Source organism: Dysidea avara, chromosome 9 (assembly GCF_963678975.1).
Source record: "Dysidea avara chromosome 9, odDysAvar1.4, whole genome shotgun sequence".
Classification (NCBI taxonomy): Eukaryota; Metazoa; Porifera; class Demospongiae; order Dictyoceratida; family Dysideidae; genus Dysidea; species Dysidea avara.
In genome coordinates, this window is record NC_089280.1 from 20,564,664 (window position 1) to 20,590,576 (window position 25,913).

Sequence of the window (25,913 nt, forward strand, 5' to 3'; positions counted from 1 at the left end):
TGTACCAAATTATATAAAAATTGGAAGAGGTCATGTCAATTTCATGTTGATTTGGCATGGAATGACCCTAAGGAGTGATCATTGCTGTTAATGCATTGACCACAGCACAATGGTATTAACTGCCACTAACTGGTCTAAGAATACTACTCAAATTGCACACCTGCAAACGTTAACTTACAGTGCCATTTGCTAATTCATTTGACAAGTCTGTACATATTGAATGTAAAATAAGTGCACTTCACTCCATATTCAAGTATATGATATACCATGAATGTACTATTCCAGGGGGGATCCAGAGTCTGGAAAGAGGGGGGGGGAACCTTGCTGAAAAAAGTTGAAGAGCAAAAAAAAAAAAAAAAAGGTCACAACAATAATAGCTAGTTATCCTTTACCAAATATATTATATCAAGTATGTTATGTAAAATAAAATCCTATTTATAGCTTCATAAGTAAGCTGCACTGCCTCATGAACATTGTGACTGCTTTATTAGAGTAATTGACTGCTCTATTAGAGTATCTCGATCTTGTATGCAATTTCTTGAAGGGGGGGGGGGGGGGGGGGGGGGCAAATGCCCCATCCTGGATCCGCCATTGTATACTAGGGATACTTGATGACCATTTGGTTTTCACATAATCAGGATTGGTGGGCACCCCTTCTAATATTGATAAGTACACCATAAAGAACTGTGCACCAAAAATGGTGCTTTTATCCACCCTGTAACAATAAATTTGCTAAGCTACCCTACTACTATTGGTATTTGGTTTGTATAATTATTCAGTACTATACTAGCAGTATAAGATATGATCAGATCCAATAAAATCAATATAATATGCAACAGTAATTACTCTCTAATTGTACATTTTAGTGGCATCAGAGTCTTGTCTTCTAAAACTTGTCCGTGATGAGTTCTTGTTAATTTCTTCCTCAATGGCTGACTCAAGGTCATTATGGTTGATAGTTCTCTTGTCTTCCTCTCTTAGAGCAGCTCTGGATGCTGCCCTGAACACAGCACTCTTAACACTACCACCAGTAACTTCATAAGAGGCTAGTCGGGTAAAATCAACATCATCAGCTACGGGAGCTTCAGGTGGTAATATCAACTAGATAGTAGAAGAAGTATTACATTATGATGAGTATATGTAACCTAAGTTTAGAAAACCGTCAATATACGCACATTTATCAAAATTTGTTTTATTGCTTCTTTGTTGTCCACAGGGACAAAGTTTCAGCTTCATAAGATAAGCAGTGTGGGAAATACAGCAGACGCCTGGACGAGCGAATAAATCAATATGTACAGAAGACATCCAAGAAAATAATCTACAGGCACTTACATAAATCATCATAACTTACTGATACAACAGTGTAGGGAGTTTAATCTTTGCTCATTGTATTTGCCATGAATTTGTGAATCCACTAAGGTGTAGTTGTTGCCAAAAGTATTCTTCTGTGATCCAGAAGGAAGGCAAATTAATTGAAGAAAAATTGTCATAAATTCTTTTGTTACCGCAACGTAAACAAACATCCGTAACTCAGAAACCCACCTGCGTATGAAGATGAAACAGGGATTTTTGAACTCTCTATGAATAGGGGAACACGATGATGCCCAGGATTTATCCACTGGAGTGTCAATTCACTGACCACAAGGTGATAAAAACTAGCATAAATTTTTTTTCTGAAGTTTGCGTTTTATACCCATTGTTTTTGAATGCGTTTTATTACAAACGTACTATTGTGCATAGATAAATGGCTTTCTAAAATTAGGTCTCATAATTATATATTTGGTCAATTAGTAGAACATTATAAGGATTATGCTTTTTAGTATGCTATGCTACAGTGCTCAAAGTTATGCTCAAATTATGCCCAATATTAATGTCTTAGTTCTCATATTTTGGTAGTAAATGGGTAATAATAAGTAGCTAAAACACAGATTACTTGTCAAAATGTCTGATATAGAAAAGGGTTGACTTACTCTAATAGAACAGTCAGCTACTTGAATGTCTTAGAATTACTGACTGTTCTATTAGAGTATATCGGTCTTTATCCATGGTATGTATAATTGTACATTAACAATGAAAATGTTGACTAGCTACTTATATACTGTAGCTAGCGAAAATATATCTATACAAAATGTGCAAAGAGTGTATGACCAGTCTCACAATACTTTCATGGCACCTTGATAGTATTGGTTGGGTATAATCAAGTCTAAAGTGTATTCAGTGTAGTCTAAAATACTTCCACTAGGTTGTTATGAAATTTTAAATTCTTGTATAAATATTAATGGGAAAAAACACAAAGCACAACAAGGACTTGGAAGATGTGCATCTTAAAGGTACGACCAGACTATGCAATTATAGCAAAATTTGTCCTCCTAAATAACAAGTGCAAGAAAAATTATACTAGTAGATACTGGTAAACCAGTGAACACCAAGACACAAGGAAAAATGGTTTCACATACAATATAAAAGTAGCGTGCGATCAAATGCGTATCCCAATTATCAATTACTAAAAAGTGACATTGCAATTCTGCTTTTTCTCAGCTATCTTCTACCTGTTATAGAGTTACATGTGAAGAGCAGTATGAGAAGCACCTCTGCAACCATTTCATTCACTATGGAAATTATGGACAATTCTTCATTGTGATAGCCAAATCAAGAAACAATTAATGTGCTAACCACAAACCAACAACTTAGTGGTAGTGGAGAAAAAGAAACAGGACACAAAGGAGGACAGAGATAAATCCATGATTTATTGCATTGCAGTCGGTGTGGTGCACATTTTGGTCCTAAGCAACACTGAACAGTAGCCCATAACATTATATATACTTGACTGAAGGCATCAGTTAGTCAGGTTATTAGGAAATCTAGTTAAATAAAAATCATATAAATTTGCTGGAAGGGTTTCGGTTCACTCCGAAAGTAATTTAAAATCAGTCATGTGCCCACAGCCAGCCTTTGGCAGGCTGCGGGTGCATGCCTGGCTTTCTGTAATAACATACTTACAGAATTACAAAATATTTAGTGAAGTACAAAATACAAAATATACTCAATTTATAATTCTACTGCATTGAATCCAGCTAGTTGCATGGTGCCCAGATTTTAGAAATCAACTTATTTGGTTTGATTATGCCTAACCAATACTGCCAAGTTTCTTGTAGGAGAAAACTGAGGCTGGTTTTTGAGCGATATTTTAATACCCAAACCTTTATGATCCCTAATATACGATGCTACTATACTGTATGATACATGCTTCAGCTTTCCTTGAGCTGCACAGTATACTACAGTGTGACTTGATATATTGCAAATCAAGGTGGAAATTAATACCTTCCATAACCTCTCCCTAAGTGCATGAGATGGGACTTCAAACAGCAACACAAATTTAAGTCTCCTAAAGAATGCCTTGTCAATTTTATCAATGAGGTTAGTGGTGAGGATGACAATTCCTGGGAATCGTTCAATGTGATAGAGTAGCACACCGACATCAACATTAGCATAGCGATCAGTTGAAGTGCTACAGAAATATTAACAATTATAAAATATTAGACAGATGCTAACATCATTGAGGGATGAGCCTGAGTGGTCACATATGACAATCACATATGACACTGATGCATAGAAGGCATAAATGTTTACTATTTATAAAATTTAATGTGTTATTGTATTTGATAGTTCTGTTCAATAACTAGGTCATGCCGATTTGCTGGTGGAGATGGAGTCGTGCTAAGCAGGCCTTAAATTAACAGTCAGTCAACACACAAAATCCACACAAATAGCATAATGTCTGCCCATAATGAGTTTTGGGCGGATTCAAATGTCCTTGCAAAACCAATAGTGGTATCATGAAGGCTGGTGTGTGCATGATTATTTGTAGTGCTAACAATAACTGTCACTTGGTTGCTAGGAGATACTACATTTTCCCAACCAAAGGATTTACCAATGCCACCTCCCCTTAGCTTACTGCTGTAATGACCACAGCCTGTTGATATGCTGCAGCTATGTGGTTGCAGTTAACCTCAAACTTTCAATCATAGTAATGAAGCAGTACGATGGAAACTCCCGACTCCAATTCCGGCAGTGTAAAGTATTCCTTATAGCTCATGTCCATACAATTTAAGTCTATGTCCTCACTGAATATATAAGGGTATAATTAAGCTCTGCTTAGAGATAGAGTTACTGGTGGGAGATGGAATAGCATTTCTACATACAAGCAGTTACAAAATAATAAAAATTGGTCGTATGCAGTAATTTGTAGACATGGCTTGTTCAGCTGTTGTTTTGATAGAACCTGAACGCATACTGAGCACGCAAGAAGCATTAGTAATTAACCACGTAAATCAACATGTGATGTTTACCGAATTTTATCATTTACAACCGCGACACAGATGGACGCACATACATACGTGTAAACTGCATGTATTTCTCATCTATGTAGGACTCACTCAGGCTCGCCCCAATGAATAGTTAAGTAAGTAGGTACATAAACCAAACAGCTACAATTACCAGACACATTACTTTCTTACCTCGTGTCAGTTCTAGTTCCAAACAATCCTTCAGCCTCGTCAAACACAAGGATGGCATCAGTTCCACGTGCCTCCTCAAAGATGCTGTCAATATTCTTAGTACTCTCACCAACCCACTTGCTCAACAATTCACCACAGTTGATTACCTTATATGGTAGTGTGTACTATATCAACAACCTGGATTATCATATCTGCTATACCTTTAATGGCTTTCCTACTTCATAGCCTATTGCTTCAGCTGCCAGTGTCTTCCCAGTACCAGGTGCACCATGGAGTAGAACTGTAAGTCCCTAGAGAAATGTGCAAGAACATTAACTTGGATGTTATATATGTATAAAAGCATCACTTGTGCTGTAACAAAGGAGGCACAAAATACCGTGCTGAACTCATACATACCTCAGTCATCCTCTTACCAAATCCCCATTGTCCAAAGAGTACTGAACTGTACAAGTGATACATGTACATCATACATGTGATACCTTATCATTGTAACATACCGAGCCTTCTCAAACTGAACAATCTCCTTTAGTTGTTTCATCAACCTCTCCTCTACTACCACCTCATCCAGTCCACCAGCAGGAACCACACGACGGTGGAAGTCCTACAAGTATGAAGTAGACCATAGCAAACTGGAATAAGAGGTGTACAAAAATGCCTCTGGCTGTTCTATATACTTTCTGTATAGTTGGAACATTCTCTGGTCAAAGTTTTCTAGACTGCCCTTTGCTGTTTAGGTTCACAGGGACTACTGATGATCACTATAATAGAGTGTTCATGGATTAAAGACATGCCCTTTGCATTAACTGTTGTAACTTATAAATGTAAAGAGACACTTGGTTAGAAACCTTTTCTTAACATTTTCACAGTTTTTGGCGACCATTATATTAAAGCACTTTGACCCTGCAATCTGATACCAGGTTGGCTTTCTCCTTATAACTCTGTCCATCACTGCAATTGATTTCTTTAAGCTACACAAAAAGATATGATGGTTAACCTATACATAGACCACTTCTGTAGCTATTCCCATAAGCGGTTTACCTTGTAGACATGGTGGACTTTTTAATACAAATAATTGCTCTTAAACCTGTGAACTAGCACCAAACCGGTTGTATGCAATCACTGGACTGGACTGGTGGATTGGACTACTGGACCCAGATATTTTCCTTTTTTAACCAAATATTTGGGCAACTGGTTGTAAGTATGCCAGTAAGACCTGCTAGTGAGACCACTCCCCTGCACATAAAGAAACTCACACACACATACATAAGAAAGGTGTGATCATGCCAGACTTAATTGTCAACATTGTCCAGTTGCAGCTACGTATCAGCTATGGAATAGCAAGACAGTTAACTAGATCACCACTTAATTTAGCTAACTTGATGTCTATAACTTGTATTTAGGATGCATATTACACACTGTATGGTTTGTACTTCATGACAGACAAATGGTAGCCATACAAGAGAGATTATGCCAAAAGAGAGAATTGCACATAATCACAGGTGGTAAAATGTCAGGTTCACCTGCATATTTCACATTCAATGTTAGTGTTGTGACACATTACTGACTAAACCGATTAACCTACCAGCTATTCCAGTTATTCCAGTTATCAGTTATTTTTCTGCAAAATCGAATAAACGATTTCTAAGATATTTGCTCAATTGCACATTTTGGGTGCTTTTCTTGTGCTTTAATGTTCATATATGTCACACTTGTAGTAGCTATATGTATAATGTCTTGGTGCCTATTGCTTTGGTCACTTACAACGACAATCTAGCAAACTGTACTACAGAATTTAAGGGCATGTTGCTTACATGCTAAGTGCAGTATAAAAATTACAGGAAATGTCATTCTCGTTAATTGAATAACTGACAGTTACAATTTGCTTAGTAACTGGTTATGATATTCTGTCCAGTTTCACAGCTTTGTTCAATGTAGCAATAGCTACAACCAGTTTCCCAAAACATGTGCTTAAAAAACTGAGTCCAATAGTCCACAGGACTAGTCCAGTACAGTGATTGTATACAACCCACTAAACCTAATGAAAAAGGTAGACTAACTCAAGCCCTGGTCCTAAAACAAACAAGTTGATGTTGTGCTACTTCTAAAAACCAGGCGCCATGCAGCTAGCTAACTCATCTGGAATGAACTATAGACAGTATATGCTACTATGAATTAACCAACTATGTATTACTACTTTACAATAGGGTAGTTTTGGGTTGTGCAATAATATTAGCTAATTCTCGTATTTCAAATTTCATGAAATTTCTGTAATTCGTTCAATTACGTTGCTACGCATTGCTAAGGAAGCGTTTGTTAAACAAACCGCTTTTACCAACATATTACGCACAGAACTATCTTCTAAACTGTTTTATAGTGTGACTAACGTGTTTTTCCCACAAATTCTCTTGACAAAGCCTCAAAGCTGTTCTTCATTTTCGTTCACGTACGTACGGGATATGCCCCCTTTCAACTCGAAGCGATAGGCTATTCCTGGTAGTGTACGAGACCTGCACCGTTGTTTTTCAGTTGTTAAATGCCTGAAAACCTCAAAGGGAAGGTACGTAGTCTGAGGAAAGTCACCACACCCGTATTTCAGTCCGCCGAAAAGAAACCACCTCAGAGCAAAGTTCACCTGTGCAGAAGTTTAATGCAGACTTCATTTCACTTTTACTTCTTACGTAAAAGCTGCTTTTACCGTTATTAAACGACTTTGCTCACGTGGGTGCGTACGGACAAACATAGATAGGTACCACTTTTTGCGAGTCGGTTGTCAGTCGTACAAAAATTCTGAACGTGACTCACGTGAAAACCAACCAATGATAGTCAGCCAGACTTTTTCAAATTATTACAAAGTATCTGATTGGTTGTTTTTCACGTGATATCACCAGTCTGGCCGCCTATCATTGGTTGGTTTTCACGTGAGTCACTTTCTGAATTTTTGTACGACTGACAACTGACTCGCAAAAAGCGATAGCAGAGGAGGCTGGACACGGCACACGTGAGCACATATATTTGTATTGAAAGTGTAACCAAGCCTTCAGCAAAGTTTTAACAAGCACCATTCAAAAGTGCACCTCAAGTTTAGTGTTTTAGGACAATCTACCCCATTCAACCCCACTACTCCAAGCCGGTAAATTGCCATTGAAATCTTAAGGGATCACGTGTGTTGCAAGTTTCGTCAGTTATCTACGGATAAAGTGATAGGTAGAACTATAAGGACACTTTACGTGCTTGTAGTCGATCCGAACAAACATTGAAGGATGTAATATGGATGCTGAAATCGCCTCCAAGTGAACTGAAAAAAGAAGCGGACGCCGTCAGCCTGGCCTCACGGAGAATTGATTAGAGAATGGGAAACCTGAGCACTAGTGTTTCAATAAGAATTCTGTTGTACATCACAAAAAAACCCGGGTGTGTCTGTTGCTAATACCTTCTTTATCACTTAACCTTCGTCTTGGTATTGGAAATATGCAATTAACGGTAATAGTTTTTAGTAGCGCTTATATCGTGTCCAACCTCCTCTGGATAGGTAGATACGTAGGTACACACACACTTTTACGAAAATAATTTCAGTAAACCAGGCGCACGCCCACAGCCGGCCTTTGGCCGGCTGTGGGCGTGCGCCTGTTTTAAAACCAAACAGAACTTTAAAGAGTTGTACTTTATGAATACATAAGACAATCTTACCAAAATTTTGGTAGGTGGGGTGGTGAAGATGAAGGGCATTTGTAGTACGCAAGTCATTTCATTTGGAGAAAGGAACACAGAACTATTTATGCAGGAAGATTCATTTCTTCCCATACCCACAGTGTGGCATGCCAGCTTTCCTGGCTGCATGACACACTACTGCTACTGTACACGTTTATACATACTTTCATACGTAGTTTTCCTCTTAGCTGAAGGCTAGCTCCCGTCAACAGATCATCTTGTGTGATTATAGGAGCTTCTCCATCACGTGATACTGCAATACTTAGAGCTAACAGAATAGCATTCTTAATAAAGCCTCCTGTTAGTTCATACCGCAATGACAGCTCATGCTAAGGGAGTAGAACATATTAAAATGATATTCCTGGTGGATGGAGCCTTACAAGATCAACATCTTCAGCAATCTTCATTTCATCTGGCATATGAGACTCCCATATTGCCTTCCTCAACAAGTGGTCTGGCTGACGGAACTCTAATGCTATGGTGATACGGCGGTGCATGGCTTCATCCAAATCAAAGGGACGATTAGTGGCCATAATGATTAGACCATCATGTCTGCATGGAAATAATTAACAACTGCAATTAGCAACTAAGGGATATAGAAGCACACACACACACACACACACACACACACACACACACACACACACACACACACACACACACACACACACACACACACACACGCACGCACGCACACATTCATATCTAACTCTCTTCACCTTTCAATTTCAGTCAACAACAAGTTCACATTGTGTCCTCCATGTTCTCTTGTTTCAAAGATGGCCTCACATTCATCAAAGAACAAGATCGCATCATTGATCTTAGCCTCTCTGAAAACGAACTTGAAATTTTCTCCAGCTGTCATTCCACCCAGAGATGGAAAGTTTATTAACAAAACCTGAAACAAGAACTAGAAATAACAAAACTATTTTACCTACATACAGTACAAATGTGACCGAATTTGACAAAATAAGGCTTCCACACACATCCAATTCTCTGATTTTAACTAACTGTAACTTGACTACTCAGTATGCTATTGACCTAAAATTTTCACACAATTCTTCCATTGTGCAATAAGAATTCAAAATTTGAAGCTGAAGACATGTTCCTACATTAAGTTATGGTGTTTCAAAGTCATAAAAGTGTATGTGTGTGGAAGCCTTGTTTGTCAAATGTGACCGAATTTTGGAAAACCGTTGATATACGCACAACAGTACTTTTGTAATAAAATGCATATAAAAACTATGGATAAAAACGCAAGCTCTGAAAAAAAATTATGCAAGTTTTTATTGCCTCGCTGGTGGGCGAATTAAGCTGCCAATGGATAAATCCTGGGGATCATCGTGTTCGCCTGTTTATAGGGAGTACAAAAATCTTTCCATACACAAAAAGATTCTAAAGTTACAGACGTTTGTTTATGTTGCGGTGACGAAAGAATCTACTGACGATCGTTTTTCCGTGAATTTGCCTTCCTACTTGAACACAGAAGCATGCCTGGGGAAAAAACTATACCTTGGTGGATGCACAAATTCATGGCAAACACAATGAACCAAGATTCAATCCCGTATGAGTAAGTTACGATGGTTTATGTAAGCGCCTGTAGATTCTTTTCTCGATAGTTTCTGTACACATCAAATTATTTGCTCGTCCAGCTGTCTAGTGCTATATTTCCAACACCGCTTAACTTAGGAAGCTGAAACTTGGCTAGTCCATTCTTCTGTCCCTGTAGAAAACAAAGAACAAATATAATGCATTTTGAAATTTGTGCAGATATCGACGGTTTTCTAAAATTAGGTCACAAATTCAGTCACAAATATACTTTACACACCTTTTTACTGAGCATGTTGGCCAGAGCATTAGCCACCATAGTTTTGCCAGTACCAGATGGTCCATGGAACAGCAACACCATTCCTGCACCGTAAGTGATCGCATCATCTAACCCCAACTTCTTACGACATCGCTTGTATGCGTCAAAGTTACTGACAGTACTATAAATCAACTGCTTTTGTTCTTTACTAAGTATAACCTGAAAGTCAATTAGAATATTGCAAGCTTTGTTGGGATGTTATATATAAGGTGTGGTCTGAAAAAAAAATTGCTACGGCTTCAGATTTCACAACATATATAGTTTACGGTAAAAGTAAGGACAAAATTATCAAGTGTTCTATTGCAAAAACTTTCCTAAGCAGAATAACTCACCATGGCACAAGTACACGTTATATACTTTTACCTAGCATTGTATCTTTCAGTATAATTCCTTTCTTTAGCATTAAAAATTTCCTAGCATAGAATTTGTACATTTTTTGCCCTTAAAAAATGATGGATACGTTATTTTTATGATGTAATAAAGTGCCACACCTTAGATTGCACATGATCTATAAAGAATTCATATTAATTGTATGTACAGTTTACATGGTATGGGCTGTATTGCTAATGTTAAAAGTTAAAGCATTAATTTTATACAGATGTGTGGATACGTACCTGCTCAAACTTGGTCTTAGGAAAGTACAAGTGTGATCCTTCCACCACTTCTGAGAACTCTGTATCCAGTCCAACACAGAAGTCAAGCATACGACGATCTATCTCAACCTGTTATGAACAACAAATATGAGTATGGTCATCAATGAACTCTAGAATGTGAGAGATTAATCCTATAAGATAACCATCACCATCATAACACACAACCACTTACAGTGGCATTGTTGGTGTCGCCAGTAAGACCAGAATTGTGTACAATGATCATTCCCTCCCTCACTAATGTGGCTGATTTGTAGAAATACTTGCGATGAGCAATTTCCTCCTCCAGGTCAGTACAGCAAAGACGAAGTAGCTCACCAACTGTAGTGCCCTGAGCTGACACTCCAACTCCATGATACTGAAACTAAAGAACAGACATAGCAAAATGCTGTTTTTGAGTGGATTTTGGCTAACAGTAGAGAAATTTTGGTGGTAAAAATTACAGTACAGTACTACTGTACATTAGAGATCATAAAAATTGGGCTTTTCTGGCCATAAAAATTGTCCCAAAACCAGCCTCACAATACCTTCATGGTGTCTTGGTAGTATTGGGTAGGAATAATCAAGACCAAGTGTTTTCAGAATGGTCAAAAACCTTTTGGATAAGTTGTTATGAAGTTTAAAATTTTTGTATTTTACAAAAGTTTTAATATATACGTTTAACAAGATCAATACAAGGAAGTTTTCTTTTCACCATAAAACTACCTAACATACCATAAAAGACCTAATGTTCATGAATTTCTCATCCAAACAGATGTATAATAAATTCAAAAGCAATTTCAGCAAGTGGTCCATTGCGTACTATAAGGAAAGGAAATTTTTGTGGATTGCCAAAATGTGGTAAAATTAGTAATTTTCATGGAACAAATTTTTGTGGTTTAAACATCAATCTCTATCTAGATTGCTCCACACCAACTTGTAAAAAGGGCTGTAAAATACTATCATTTCAATTTAAAATTAAGTAGGGATCCAAGTGATAAAAAGCACTGAAACAAGAGATGAATGATGGTATTATAGCATAGCTCAGTGAGAAAATCTTTACATTGACATGTCATAACAATTATTTATTTTGATCAATGCCAAGTAGCGATTTTCTCACTGAGCTATGTTATAATACCATCATTCATCTCTTGTTCAGTGCTTTTTATTGCTTGGATCCCTACTTCATTTTTTGTTTAGTTTTTTTTTCTTCTTTTTATAGCAGTTATACATGTGTGACTGTTCTATTAGGGTGAGTGCTGTATTAGAATATCTCAAGTAGGGTAACTGATGGTCAGGTGCTATCATATAATACAGCTAGACCATTTAAGGAGTGCAGTCATCATGTTAGAATAACTGATAGATAGGTAAAACTGGGTATGACAGTGGTCTCTATGCGTGGTCTTGAACCTACAGGCATCTACCAGATGTCTTAATAACAGTAGAACAAATGCTTTATATAATTTTAGTGGCATCTAAATAATTACGCTCTCTACTGTACTGTTTGATTAAAATTTATGCTCACGAAATCCACAAAATTATGTATCCTATAAAAATTTCTTGCCTACGGTATTGAAACTAACTTTTTTTGGTCGAATGACAACTCCAATGAAAAGCAAAATGATGTTCTTTTCAAAATTTGTCAGGTTACGAGAATGAACTATCCGCTCTAGTCGAGGTACCCAGTTGGTGGACTGACGTGTGATCTGTAAACAACAACATACAACACTTTATACAACTAAATATGTTAAAACATCATTTCTGTCATCAGTATATAGCCACAAAATATTTTCAAACTACGGAGTGAAATTACACAAAGCGATTGTTTGTGCTTTGAAATCTCATGACCAGATCTTACAAAGCTAATAATTTACTTAAACTAAACTCCACCATTACTCATACAAGTGTATTATTGCAATGTGATGCTGGAAGGATACTAGCCTATTTCTCAATGTGTACAGTGATCATGAGCAAGCATGTGTGCCTGCTACAATAACAGCAAAGAGAAGACCTCCATAAATGCTGAAACACAAGACATCATCTACCTACAATACAAGTAATAGTTGTAACACAGGCATGAGGGCTTTGCCTGATAATGTACACTTGAGAGCCCGTACATATCAGGCAAAGCCAAAATTCCCTGTGTTACAGCTAATATGTAACACCTATCAGGCTAATATTAGCCTGGAAATAGCCTGCACTGGGTGATCAATCACACAAGCCAATACGAGTGTAAACACTGGATAGTTTATATATGTATATACAGTGGAACCTCAATTATCCGGACCCCACTTATTAGTGATGTGCAATATATTGAAAAAAAAAATGAAATCTCGATAAATTTTAGAATATCGCATCACAATAAGGTATCAGTATTTTATTACATTACTTCGATAAAGTATCGTGTAGGCGATAAATTTCGATACTTACTGACCTATCTAGCAGTACTGTGGAATCACCTACCTTAAGCACATTTAAACAATGTATTAATTATAGCTAAGTACAATCACTACAATTTATTCTTAATTTAATCTGTTGTACTATATACTCCATATGGAGGTTTCTGTACAGTAAACAAATAATAAAAAAATAAAATAATAATAATAAGGTCAGTATTATCAAACACAAGTCACCATCATCCACATGATTTTCTCTAGCTTCTCAAGATGAGTGTATCAGCACCATCGTGCGGCTATCTTCATTGCATGCTGTATGCTGAAGCACACATCTAGGCAAACACGTTGCCTGAGCGTTATGTCACAAGTGCGTGAAAGTAATGGAATCGGGCACAGAATCTGATGTTGAAGACCTACAACTTTTGTCAGCTGCAAGTAGCCGCCAAACCACAGCAAATGAAAAAGAAGCTAAGAAAGAAGTGCAGTATGGTTATATTTTCAAAAGAATAAGAACTCGGGTCAGTCAGGTACTGGATATCGTGTAGAATGAACAGAGTGTGGAAAGAATGTCAAACAGCTAAGAGAACCACTACGAATTTGATGAGCCATCTGAAAACGAAACATCCAAAGAAATATGCAGAAGTACTACAGAAGACTGAAGAAAAACAGAAGTTGAAAGAAAGAAAGTGAAGCGGTAAGCAGGTAGTCTAGAAATAACCAGGCACCTCAGAAATCTCAGACCACCTTAATTGGTATAGCTGCAGAGAGCTAAGTTAGAAACCAATAGTATCCTACACAAGAAGATCACAAGGAGCATTGCTGGCATGAAGATATATAATTCCAACCATATTCTCTTGTATGTGACAAAGGGTTCAAAGGATTAATGCAGCAACCGGAGCCTCATTATGAAATACCCCATAGAGCAACATTTTCGAGATCTGTTATTCCATCAACTTATGAACAGGTGGAGCAAGATGTGAAATCAAGGCTGGTCCTTGTTCAAGAAGAAAAGAGCAAAGTAGCTCTTACCACTGACATGTGGACCTCACAAGCAAATGATGCTTACCTTGGTTTAAGTTGTCACTTCTTGACAGTAGATTTTGAGCTAGTATCACTATGCCTCACAGCTGAGCAGTTTTCAGGGAGACATACTGGAGCAAATATAGCTTCATGCTTGAAGCAGATCCTTACTGATTATGGTATTAATTATTCTGCTGTGTCTGTGGTAGTTGCCGACTATGCTTCAAACATGGATGTGGCAGTACGCATAGGGGAATGGAGAAGCCGACATTGCTTCGGGCACACTTTACAGTTAGCAATTGATGATGGGCTAAATATGTCTCTGGGCATTCAGGACATGCTTAAAACAGCTAAAGCTATTGTCTCCTTTTATAATCGTTCATACAAAGCCACAGAAATGCTAACCAAGTTACAAAGCCATTTGAACCCGCCAGTTCATAAGCTGATTAATGATTGCCCAACTAGGTTTTTATATGCTCCAGCGTCTTTTGGAACAAAAACCAACCATTAGTACTATGTGCACTTCATCTGGAGGGCCACAAACAAGCCTTTCAGCTTCTGAGTGGTGTGTAATGAATAAGCTTGTTCAGATCTTACAACTCCTGGAAGAAACCACAAGGGAGCTCAGCAGTGAGCAAAGAGTTTCATGTAGCAAAGCAATCCCTTTGCTGAATGCCATACTCACTGAGCTATGAAGAAATGTTGCTGATCAAGATGAGACACAAGTCCCTGATGACGGTAAAACTCAAGTGCCAAAAAGTCAGGAAACCAGCATTCCTACTTCAGAAGAAAGCCAGCAGGTTATTACAGGATTGATTGAGTCTATAGAAAGAAGATGGTACAACCACGAAGAAGATGATGTGTACTCTGTTAGACCCTAGATTCAAGGAGGTGTGTTTCAGTAGTTCTGCATTGACTAGGGCAAAGAGAGTTCTACTTTCACTGATGCGGCTTGCCAATGTAGATGCAGCTAATAGCAGTGCTACATTTGTGATCAGTGACAATGATGAAAGCATTCAAGAAGAAGCTCCAGTGAGAAAGAAAAGGTGCTTGTGGGATCATTTCAATGAAGAAGTTAAAAAGGAGGCATAACATCAATTTACACGTGAACAGAAGAATGAGAATGAATTGACATTATACCTTGGAGCTGGAATCATTAGTAGAAAAGAAGATCCTTTGGTCGGGTGGAAAGATAACAGAAATCAGTTTCCTATTGTAGCAAAATTGGCCAGGGAATACCTAGCAATACCTGCCATGTCAACTCCTTCAGAAAGGATTTTTTTCAGTAACTGGGTACATCAGTAGTCAAAGAAGGCCTCATTTAATCCAAGAACATGCTAATCAACTTGTATTTTTGAACAAAAACATGTGAATAATAGGTAAACTTTTATGTTTCACTGTCATGTAAGCAATGCAAAGTTCATACAACTAGAATTAAAATTATTGATTAATAAATATTGATATCGCATTAATATCGAATATAAAAACAATATCGTATCAAAAATATATTGATGTAAAAGTCAATATCACACATCACTACCACTTATTCTCAGTTAACCAAACTACAGAAATGACTGTTCTATTAGAGAATAGTGACTGTTCTATTAGAGTAGTTGACGATACTAAAATTTAAATGTTCTTTATGGTATTTTAAGGTTATTTATATACAGTTTCAGAGATACTGACTTTTCAGACTTATGGACCACCCCTGGTCCCAAGGGGTTCAGATAACTGAAGTTCCACTATACCTGCCTGAAATTTTTGATTATGGGTCAGCAGCTAGTACATTCTGGCTACATTTAGTTATGATGAACTGACAAATCCTCGAGATGTCACGGAGAATTTCGGCTACATGAATGTTTAATCAGTGCTACTGAATTGTTTATAGAATAATTACAGAGTTTACAAAAGGCCTAGATGAGTAAGCTTGCTTGTAGAGTGGTTACATCATGTAGAGTGGTAATTTTGTGCTATCAGTAATGGGGGTGTGGTCCATATTTGAAAATGTGCGGAAACACAGTGAATAAGCTATAGCCCTGGTTCTCACCTTAGCCAAATTTTTTCAACTCTTAGGACAGTGAGGTCAACAAAACGTTCTCCGTCTGAGTGGTTTGTAGTTTTCATGGCCAAATGCCAGTCGTGCATACTAATCATGTGAGTATTAGTTGCTTCCCACAATCAATTTTAGCCTAAACATCTATTATAATAGCTTCCCAGTTGTAGCTCAGGCTACATTACGTCTGGGCTATATATAAAATGTAGTCCGGGTGGCTCCTTTGACCTGAGGTGTCAGTGGAAGTGTTACATTACTTCATGTACATGTATCTACTGTACAATTACGGTGACATAATAACTGGTTTATTTCAGTCACCGTGAAGTACTTACTGCTAATCTCTTTTTACATTTCTTTTGCTGAACTTTGCACTTGGTCTTGGCTTCTCTCTATAAGGACAAGTCTAATATGGTTATCCAGTCTTGTTGTACAATATAACATATATGTGACCGGACCTGGACATAATTGCATTTTTTCGAATTCCTGTTTATTAAATATTTATAATCTACTTAGCCAAGTGTACCCACTGCAAAGATTCAGCTTCATATGCCAATAACTTTGGGAGTTACAGCCCTACAAAGTATAGCAACAGAAAAATTGATTTGTATAGCAAGTATAGGGAAAATAAATTACAGGAGCTTACAAAAATGGTTGTAACGTACAAACGGATTGAGGTACGGAGCTAAAGTTTCACCATCGTGTTTGCCATGAACAGGGTAATTAATTACTGGATAGGTTTTTCCTTTACTTTCCCTTCTTCACTGCATACAAAGGCAAAATTCATGAAGAAAATTTGATCGCGTACGATCGCTTTGACATAACGTAAACAAATGCTCATAACTTACGTATCCTTGGGTCTACTGTAACGAAACAAAGATGTTCCAACTCCTCTTGAGCAGGCGAATAAGATTATATCCAGGTATTTATTGTTAGTCCCTTCCTTCACTACGAAAGAGGGGTTAAAACTTACAGAATTTTTTCAATAATATGCAAGTATTTCACCCAATGTATTCAATGCTTTATACTGTAAATTTAGGCTCGTGCAATTATGTGCTTTTTTTTGCAGATTTGGTCACATATACATATAACACCACTTTATACTACAGACAATTACTGCTGCTGTAAACTCAAGATGTATGATCATTATCAAATTGTCAAATATGTAACCTCCACAATAAAAAGTATGCCTTGCAAACAGAAACAAAATTACAAAAAGATCTACTTTATTCAAACCCCTATGGACCACTTAGTATTTTCCAAAAAGATGTACACAACATTACATGATGGCCTGTCAAAGCAATCACTAATGAAGTGTGCATAAAAAAGATACGCAGGGTTGTTTTGTGCAGTGTTAAAAGTGGTTTGGTACTATTTACCTGGTTGACCAACTAACCAGCCTGACCCAATAGAAGTCTGGATGGGATATGTGCGTCAAGTGCTGAATCTTGGCATTATAAATTAAGTAGTATGATTATGGCACAATGCCATACACATGCAAGACCCCTACATTAATAGCATAGATTATGGAGGTTACTCTACTATAGGTACAAGAGAAAACGTTAAACAAGTAACCAACAGAACAGGTGATAATACCGTAGACTCCGGTTATTAGGTGCATGCACTTATAATTTTCGGAGGAATTATTTGTGAAATTTACTATGCTTGTTAAGCACATGCGCTTATAAATTACAGTAAGGAATTTCTGCTAGGAAGGAATTAGTTGTGCCCACTACAGTTTTCAAGCGATTTGAACACTAGTTAATAGTTTGCTTCAGTTGTGGAAACGGAAATCTTTAGAAGTCAGGTAGCAGTTACAGCTTATCGTTATCATGGGTGGCAGTATCTGCTAGACATGGGCCTGGTGAGGCATCGAGTGTGCTGTGACATGTCTGATTCGTTCTGACAACAATTCTATGTAGTGCGAGGTTGCAGAGGTGATTTCAACCATATGCGCTTAACAAACAGGTGTCTAGCACAAATCTACCATATGCGCTTAACGGGCAATATGCGCTTATTAATCATGTGCACCTAATAACCGGAGTCCACGGTAATCAATTGGTGTACGTGACTCCACATAATAGGCACCCACACAGTTCCAACAAGTGCACATGGTTCCATAAATGCCAACAGACAGTAATATACAATCTCAATAAGTCTGTGTGGCTCCAAGCTAAATGTTTACAGATAAATGGGTGTGGCTCTATATAAGTTTTGTACACTGGCATTTCCATCAGCACAATCAAACTTGCTAAATTACTATAAATCAGTGATCTCATACAGGTGGATATTCTATAAGCAGATGAGACCCACGTGACACAGACAAAACGTAACCCAACTGATCTGCATGGCAGATGACCTCAACTCTGGTACTATATACATTAAAATACAGGGAAGTCTCATATGATATTGACAAGTAACAGTACCTTTGATTTCATGAGGAGAGCATCGTTGTAGCTATCATCATAATGTTCCTAGAAATATTCCATCAGTAAAATATCAGCACTCTTGATGGTGATACAGTATAACTAACAGCTGTGCAGTTACTATATCACATGTACATAGACCCTAAACATGTTATTGTTTAGCTATTGCTCCGTTTAATGGTCTATGGAACAGGTAAACAAGCCAGTTATTGTACAAAATCAGACAACCATAATTCTGTGACTGTGCAATCAAAATACCGATATGTGAAAATAGGATTGGGAGGTATTTAGGTGTTAGTAGTTAACGTATTTTCAGCTCATTTTTCAGATGTCAATGTGCTTCACTAAAAATACCAAACACCAATAGTAAGTAAATTTTTGGTGGTTCAGTGGTGGACATATACATGAAGTCAGATGCGTTTACACTGTGGACAAGCACAGACCTGTGTGTTGGTTTAGGGATACTTCAAACCTTTCTTTGTGGCACAATTGTCCTTTCATTTGTCCTTTAAAAAGACACTTTCACTACTATCACAATGTGGGTATACCGTAAATCGGGCTATTTTTGATGGTAATAAATTTTCAAGGTTAGCTACATCCACAAAAATTTAACATGCGAATATAAACAAACATCAATTTTTTTGCACACGTTTTATTTTTAACCAGCACGTTAGTAACGATCCCACCTTGTGGTAAGTCCACTCATGTTCCAGTTATTAAACAAGTAATACTACTTCCTCTTCGAAGAAACAGTGAACAAACATGAGACATTTTCAAGGAACGTGTACAATACTTCCATCTTTTAGCTATAATGGCTATAGCTACTGCATATCTATCACTCTCATTTGTAGGTTCTCACGTGCAGGTAAGATTTTCACCAACTGTAGCAGTACATAGTCGATGATATATATGATATCCACGTACACAAATTTAACTTGTGAACCCGATTTACTGTAAGTGTAAGTCATAAAAACTTAACCATGTTTTTATAAGGTTGTAAGGTATTCAGTGTGTCTTTCCTAATAAAATTCCTAATACCATACCGTTCTTCAAAAATGCACACCCCTATGTGAAAATGCACTATTGCATCATAATGCAGCTGGTGTATCACAAAAATTTAACATAATGACTGCATTAAGTATCACTGGTATATGGTACTTACAAAAATTAAATGTAGTACAAAGGGTTGAAATTTTCTCCTACATATGGTACAGTACTTACCTCCAACTCAATCATTACTTTGCACTGATTGACTGTCAGCATATAACAAATATACTACAAGTAAAAATACCTGGCCTTAAGGACAACCATGCCATGTTACACACCAACCTGAAAATGATCGTCAAGATATTCTAAGTCCTTCTTGTAAGGCTTAAACTTGTTTGGATCTGCATCTTCCTAAATCACAGTAATAAATGGTACAACCTCACAGAATATAGCTTATCAGGAGCTTATGAGCCACCAAAGGCGGCGAAGGAGCATGAAACTCGGTTCCATCACAATCCAAATTATGTCACATTTTTTGAATAAATTGCTACGAGTGTCACGCACAATTAGTATACGGTATCGATTAATGAGATTTTGCTTTCCTTATATGGAAACTAATCACTAATGAATTTGGATTCCCATCAGTAAGTTTCATGCTCCTTCGCCGCCTTCGGCGGCTCATAAGCTCCTGAGCTTATACATAACAAAGTATCTTAAAGAGACCAAACTATGTGGCTCTTTTATAAACCCAGTACACTTAAAGGACCTGTGCTTCTTTTTCCACTTCAGCTGGTTCAGCTTCTTCTTTTCTCTGTTGTTCCTTTAGTCTCTCTGTCCTCAATAGCTGGTCTAAGTCCTGAATATCTTCCTCCTTCTCCTCTTTTTCCATTTCTAGAGAATAGCAAGTGAAAATGAAGTTGCTGATCTTCTATTACAAAGTCACTGAAACTACCTACACTATTTAATCTCATACACTATATGCCTTAGATACAGAAAAAAATTCTTTACCCATTTACACAAGACTTTGAAAAAGCGAATAATTTAACAAGGTGTTGTTGATGTTAAGCTTACCATCTTCAGCTCAGCCCCCTCTTGACTTGCTAGATTAGGGTACTACGTTGACAATACGTGGCATCTACTATACAGCCACACCTACCATGATAACTCATTTCAGCATCCATTGACTGCTGGGGACTGAACAATTTAACAAGAGAGGGAAACATTTTTTACAAGGTACTCTCTTGTAAATCAGTAGTTACAAAATAATACTGTACAAGTAACATTAGCACCTATCAGAATATAGAAAGGCATCACAAAAAACTTCAGTATGACTAACGCTAACTTACAGTAAGTGTATATTCATTTCACAGTAAACTACTAAAAAGTAGGTTAAAGAAATCAACAGTAGCTACATATACTACATGATTTACTGCCAACCTTCCCCAGGAACATCTCCTTCATCAGACTTCTTGGATTGATCCTCAATTGTTCGGTCCCGAAGGTGTTGATGTTCAGGTTCCTCAGCAATTACATCTGCTAAGTAGGTTTGATCAATCTTCAGGAAATCACTTTGTTTTAATTCTGCCCCCATCAATGCCATGCAGACATCATAGTCATAGGTTAGAGCTGAAGACAATATGTCACCATGCTTGACATCAGGGAAGAAGCCATCCTGCATATGTAAGCGATCTGGATCCAAAAGGTCAAGTACCTCTTGCAACGATATATCCAAGAACGAACTCAAGGAGACGGGATCAGTCTTGTAGCCACCATCAATCCCGTAGCCACCATCAATCCCGTAGCCACTATCAATCCCGTAACCACCATCAATCCCGTAGCCACCATATCTGTCTTCCTTCCCAATGCCAGTTTGTATGATTAACGTGAACAGTGTTATCTCAGTCTCATTCTTTGAGAAGTTGAACTTGCGACACAGACGCACTACTCTTGGCAACCTAACTTCACCGTGCTTCTCCTCGGTAGTCTTCAGCCGTAAATTTATTATCTTCTTTAACCTCTCTTCAACCTAGCAAGGGCAAGACCAATAGGATACACTTCACATAGTCAGAGGAATGTATGCATGCACAGTTACATGGTTGCAGAGGACATTGCATATCATGAACTGTGGTAGTGGTTCATAATAGGGATCACCTTGGAATTTTTGCAACCTCCCTAATACTGTAGTCACCTAAAAACCATCTTAGAAAGCAGACTTGCTTATTTTACAACACTCAGAAAACCAATATCAAGTGCTACTATGATAAAAAAGAGCTGGGTGATGACAAAATAGTTCATCTTCACATGTAGCTGGATCTGCCAAAACCCAACGCAATCATGAATTTTTCAAATTCTTGTTTATTACATATAATGTACTTAGCCAAGGATATGCTCTGGCTAAGTTTCAGCTTCGTGTGCCAATAACGTTGTGAGTTGCTGCCCTATAATGTAGCAAAAGTAGAAAAATTAATTTGTACAGCAAGTATAGAGAAAATAAATTACAGGTGATTACTAAACAGTTGTAACGTCCGAGCAAAATGACATGCAGTTTGCACCATTGTGTTTACCATGAATGGGATATAGATCACTGGGTAAGTTTTTCATTGTATTACCTTTCTTCACTATGTACAAAGGCGGAATACGTACAGAACAATTGATCGCATACTATCATTTCAGCATGATGTAAACAAGCACCCGTAACTTACGTATCCTGCAACAAAACAAAGATTTTCAAACTTCTCTTGAGTGGGCGAATAAGATGATATCCTGAATTTTGTTGTTAGGTCGTTTGTTCACTATGAACAAAGCGTCAAAAAATTTATGGAATTTTTATAATAATAATATACAAGTATTTCACCCATTGTACCATATTTGACCGGTTAATAGCCACGGCTACTATAATTTTCAGCAAGCAAAACCCTGCGGCTACTATGCTAAGGCAGCTACTATGAGCTTATGTGGCAGCAGCCTGCGGTCTTTATACGGGTTCTGCTTCAAACATGTCTTATCAACACTTGCAACAGTACGTTCAGATACAAGCTGCGGCTCTTATTACAATAATTTTAGGCTGTGGAGCAGCTACTATCCGGAGGCGGCTATTACCGTATGCAAGGAAATTTTGATGTCAAAAATTTTTGACAAATTTGACGAATCGATTTAATTCGTCAAATTTAAATTCGTCAAATGTTTATAAGCGCCCTTAAAAGTACAGGTTTTGCCTACAATTTCTTGATTTTCGTCAACATTTTATTTGTCAAATCTGCTGAAGTCTGAATTTGTCAAATTTTTCTTATGTCAAAATTTCCTTGCGTACGGTATATGAGCTGCGGCTATTAACCGGTCAAATATGGTATTCAATGCTTTATACTGTAAATATTTAGGCTTATGCAATTGTACATGTGTCGGGTTTTCGCAGATCTAGTCGCATATTATGAACCACGAAATATATAGTGGGTTTATAATAGGGATTGCCCATGTTTTATTACAAAAATACTCAACTAAAAACCACCTTGAAAGCATTCTTCAACTCAAAACAACCCTCTGGTGGTTCCACTAGCGGCTATCAAGTGAAAAAAAACAGTAACTGGAGACAAAATTGAAATTTGCTATTTTATTCATCTTTACATTCTTGTTTCACTGATGTACAGCAAGTTATCCACTTTTTTGCATAAAAACTATATACAATTGCTATTACCGCTTACTGAGTTGTTCTGCACTTCCATGACCTATTAATAAATGCGCGTTCAACAGATTACCAACCACCCTTCACCTTGATAAGTTTCTAAGTTTCTCTTGGCCATTCACTACCAGCAGTTCTGTATATAGAGAAGCCATTTAGCAATAAATTATGGAATCCATTATTTGCATTTAGAACTATGTTGTAGTGTCGGTTCAAGGCTGTAGTAGCACTATCTTTACCTTTTGTTAACTAGCAAGTGGGGCCACTGTACACAAGTGTTTTGAGGCAAATAGTGTTGTTGGCTGAGTGGCTGGAAGGCATGTTAGATCAACCATAAAGATGGTTTAACATCAATGAAAAATTATAATCAGGTCAGTCTGCAAGATTGGGTGGAGTCATATTAGTTTTGTTAAGTACAGTAAAATTAACTGACCCAAAAGGCACAGGTTATGCATATATAGCCCAAAAATGTCTTCAGACAAGTTTCTATGGAATTTTTAAAATTTTCTATTAAACAGAATTTTAGGCTGGCTAACTAACTGATGCCTCCAGCCAACCACAACTCAACAACAGTTGCTATGTCATCACAGCTAGCTGCACAGTGGCTTTTTGGAAGGCAACTCACTTCTGGACCACATCATACATTGTCATCAAGCACCTAACAATTGGTTTAATCCTCAACCTAAATACACAAATTCATCAGAAAGCAATACAGTACTTTAAACTAGCAGCTCTCCTATAGCTCCCTGTACCCGCCTCATTGCAACCTCAGAGTAAAAGACAAAATCAATCCATCAATCGATTTATAAAAAGTGAACAAACTAGTTTACTAATTCAAAAAGGGGAACAGCAGGAGTGGATCCAGACATTTTAAAAGGGGATTGAACATGGTAATTGTAAATACCTAGCAGTAAACAAATAATTACTCTCCAGCAATGTCTACTGTAAATCTTACCATTTAGGCATTTAGAATTGCAACTGAAGTCTTAAGTAACTGCAATAGCTTTAAACCACCAAAACGATAATCATTTTTAGAGGTGCATATTTCATTTGAAGATGCTGGGATAGCAGTTTCAAGTGATTTTGCAGTGTTTTTTTCACAGTAAATAGTAGGGCTGAAACAATCATGATTTTTTAGTATTTGAATACTCTCTAGAGTTAACGATTGAGTACTCATGAATACTAGCTACTTGTAGTCATACCCATTTGACGTGTTTTTAAATACTTTTCAAGTAACAACAATGACACACCAATCAAACCCTACAGCCTTATTGTGTCACTCACTAATGGCAAATGCATCATGTGAGCTGGGTCACGTGATCTTAACAAGTACTCGATTATTTACTAATTTTACTATCCGAGCACCAAAATCCTTAATAAGTACTCACCAAAATCCTTAACAAGTACACACCGAGTATTAGTAATTGTTTCAGCCCTACTAGTGATGTATGCAATGAGTACTGTAACTTTACTAATAAACTGATTTTGGTGTACTGAATTAGAGAAAACTTGGCAGTACATAACCCATTAAGGTTCTTACAAAAGGGATGGGGGGGTTCCAACCCCCCCGAATAGGTTATTATTATTATTAATAGGCTATATATAGCGTAACATATAGGTTTTTAAAAACTGCAAAACAAGAAGGAATCGCTGGGCCAACCTTGCACTTCATTAAGTGGTTTTCAGTAGGTTGATTCTTTATCGTAGACACATCGAGCACCGTTTTAGTGAAAACTGAAGTACAGCAAATCACTTTTTAATAAGCAAGTGTATTTTGTAGAGCACCTTGCCCAATAACCCCCCAAAAAAACATTTTAGATGTTCCTATCTATTTTTATGGATTTAACCTAAAATCTGTTAAAATTTTCAACATGGCTATATCCCAAACGGAAGACATCTGCTCTCTACCAAACCCACCTATTTAAAATTACACCATTGGTAGGCTCAATTCCCTGAGTTCAGTACAATTTAAACTAAAGGGAGTTGCTTTTTTTTCATTGCCAACCCTAAATTGCATCACCCTATTGACAATTGGGGAATATGAAAACAGCACAAATACTTGTACTTTGGTGCAAATAACCTTGTAGCTACACCATAATATGAATCTACATGTCACATAAGAAAACTGTGCACTGCATTTGTTGATCAGCCTCACATATCCCTTGTATTGCCTCCAGGATCCTGTTTTTTTGTTTGTTTTTTGTTTTTTTTTTCTATTGTGCTTTCCCTACACTTGGCATGTTACATACCTCGTTTAGCACTTCCGTTTGCTTCAAGAAATCTTCTGCAGCAATTGGCTCGTTAACGTTGCGTGGAGTCGACATATCCTTCCTCAAGCTCTGCCTGCTCTGGTCCACTCGTTGCTTCATGTTTGCCCAAGCACTGTAGTCATTCAAGAACTCCTGGTTCACGTCCTTAGGGTCGTATGGGTTATTTTCGGTTTGCGACAACAGCTTCGCTTGTCTTGTCGTGAAGATGTAGACAATATCAGGACATCTTTCTTTGGTCGTTTTCAAGTACTCTACGGGGTCTGATAACTTCTCCTCCTCATTCATCTTCGTGCATCTGCTTAGTGAGACACTACGGTGTTCATGTCACCACGACGTGCCACACCTGCCAGAGGTCCCTCGATATTAA

At 37.5% G+C, this 25,913-nt stretch overlaps 1 protein-coding gene across 1 annotated transcript; it reads right to left on the minus strand.

Annotated features, from left to right (window-relative positions):
- Window positions 1–771: 771 nt before the first annotated feature.
- LOC136265430 (uncharacterized) lies at window positions 772–25,911 on the minus strand. Its single transcript, XM_066060273.1, has 20 exons — window positions 25,526–25,911; window positions 21,038–21,626; window positions 20,367–20,491; window positions 19,943–20,011; window positions 19,835–19,888; window positions 18,614–18,661; window positions 16,523–16,579; window positions 12,305–12,427; window positions 10,918–11,106; window positions 10,707–10,814; window positions 10,054–10,251; window positions 8,945–9,123; window positions 8,606–8,777; window positions 8,390–8,554; window positions 5,015–5,118; window positions 4,914–4,959; window positions 4,718–4,807; window positions 4,518–4,663; window positions 3,322–3,508; window positions 772–1,101 (listed from the first exon to the last, which is right to left on the minus strand). Exons 1-20 carry the CDS (start codon window positions 25,829–25,831, stop codon window positions 850–852), a joined length of 3,207 nt encoding a protein of 1,068 aa, XP_065916345.1. The 5' UTR covers window positions 25,832–25,911; the 3' UTR covers window positions 772–849.
- Window positions 25,912–25,913: the final 2 nt, after the last annotated feature.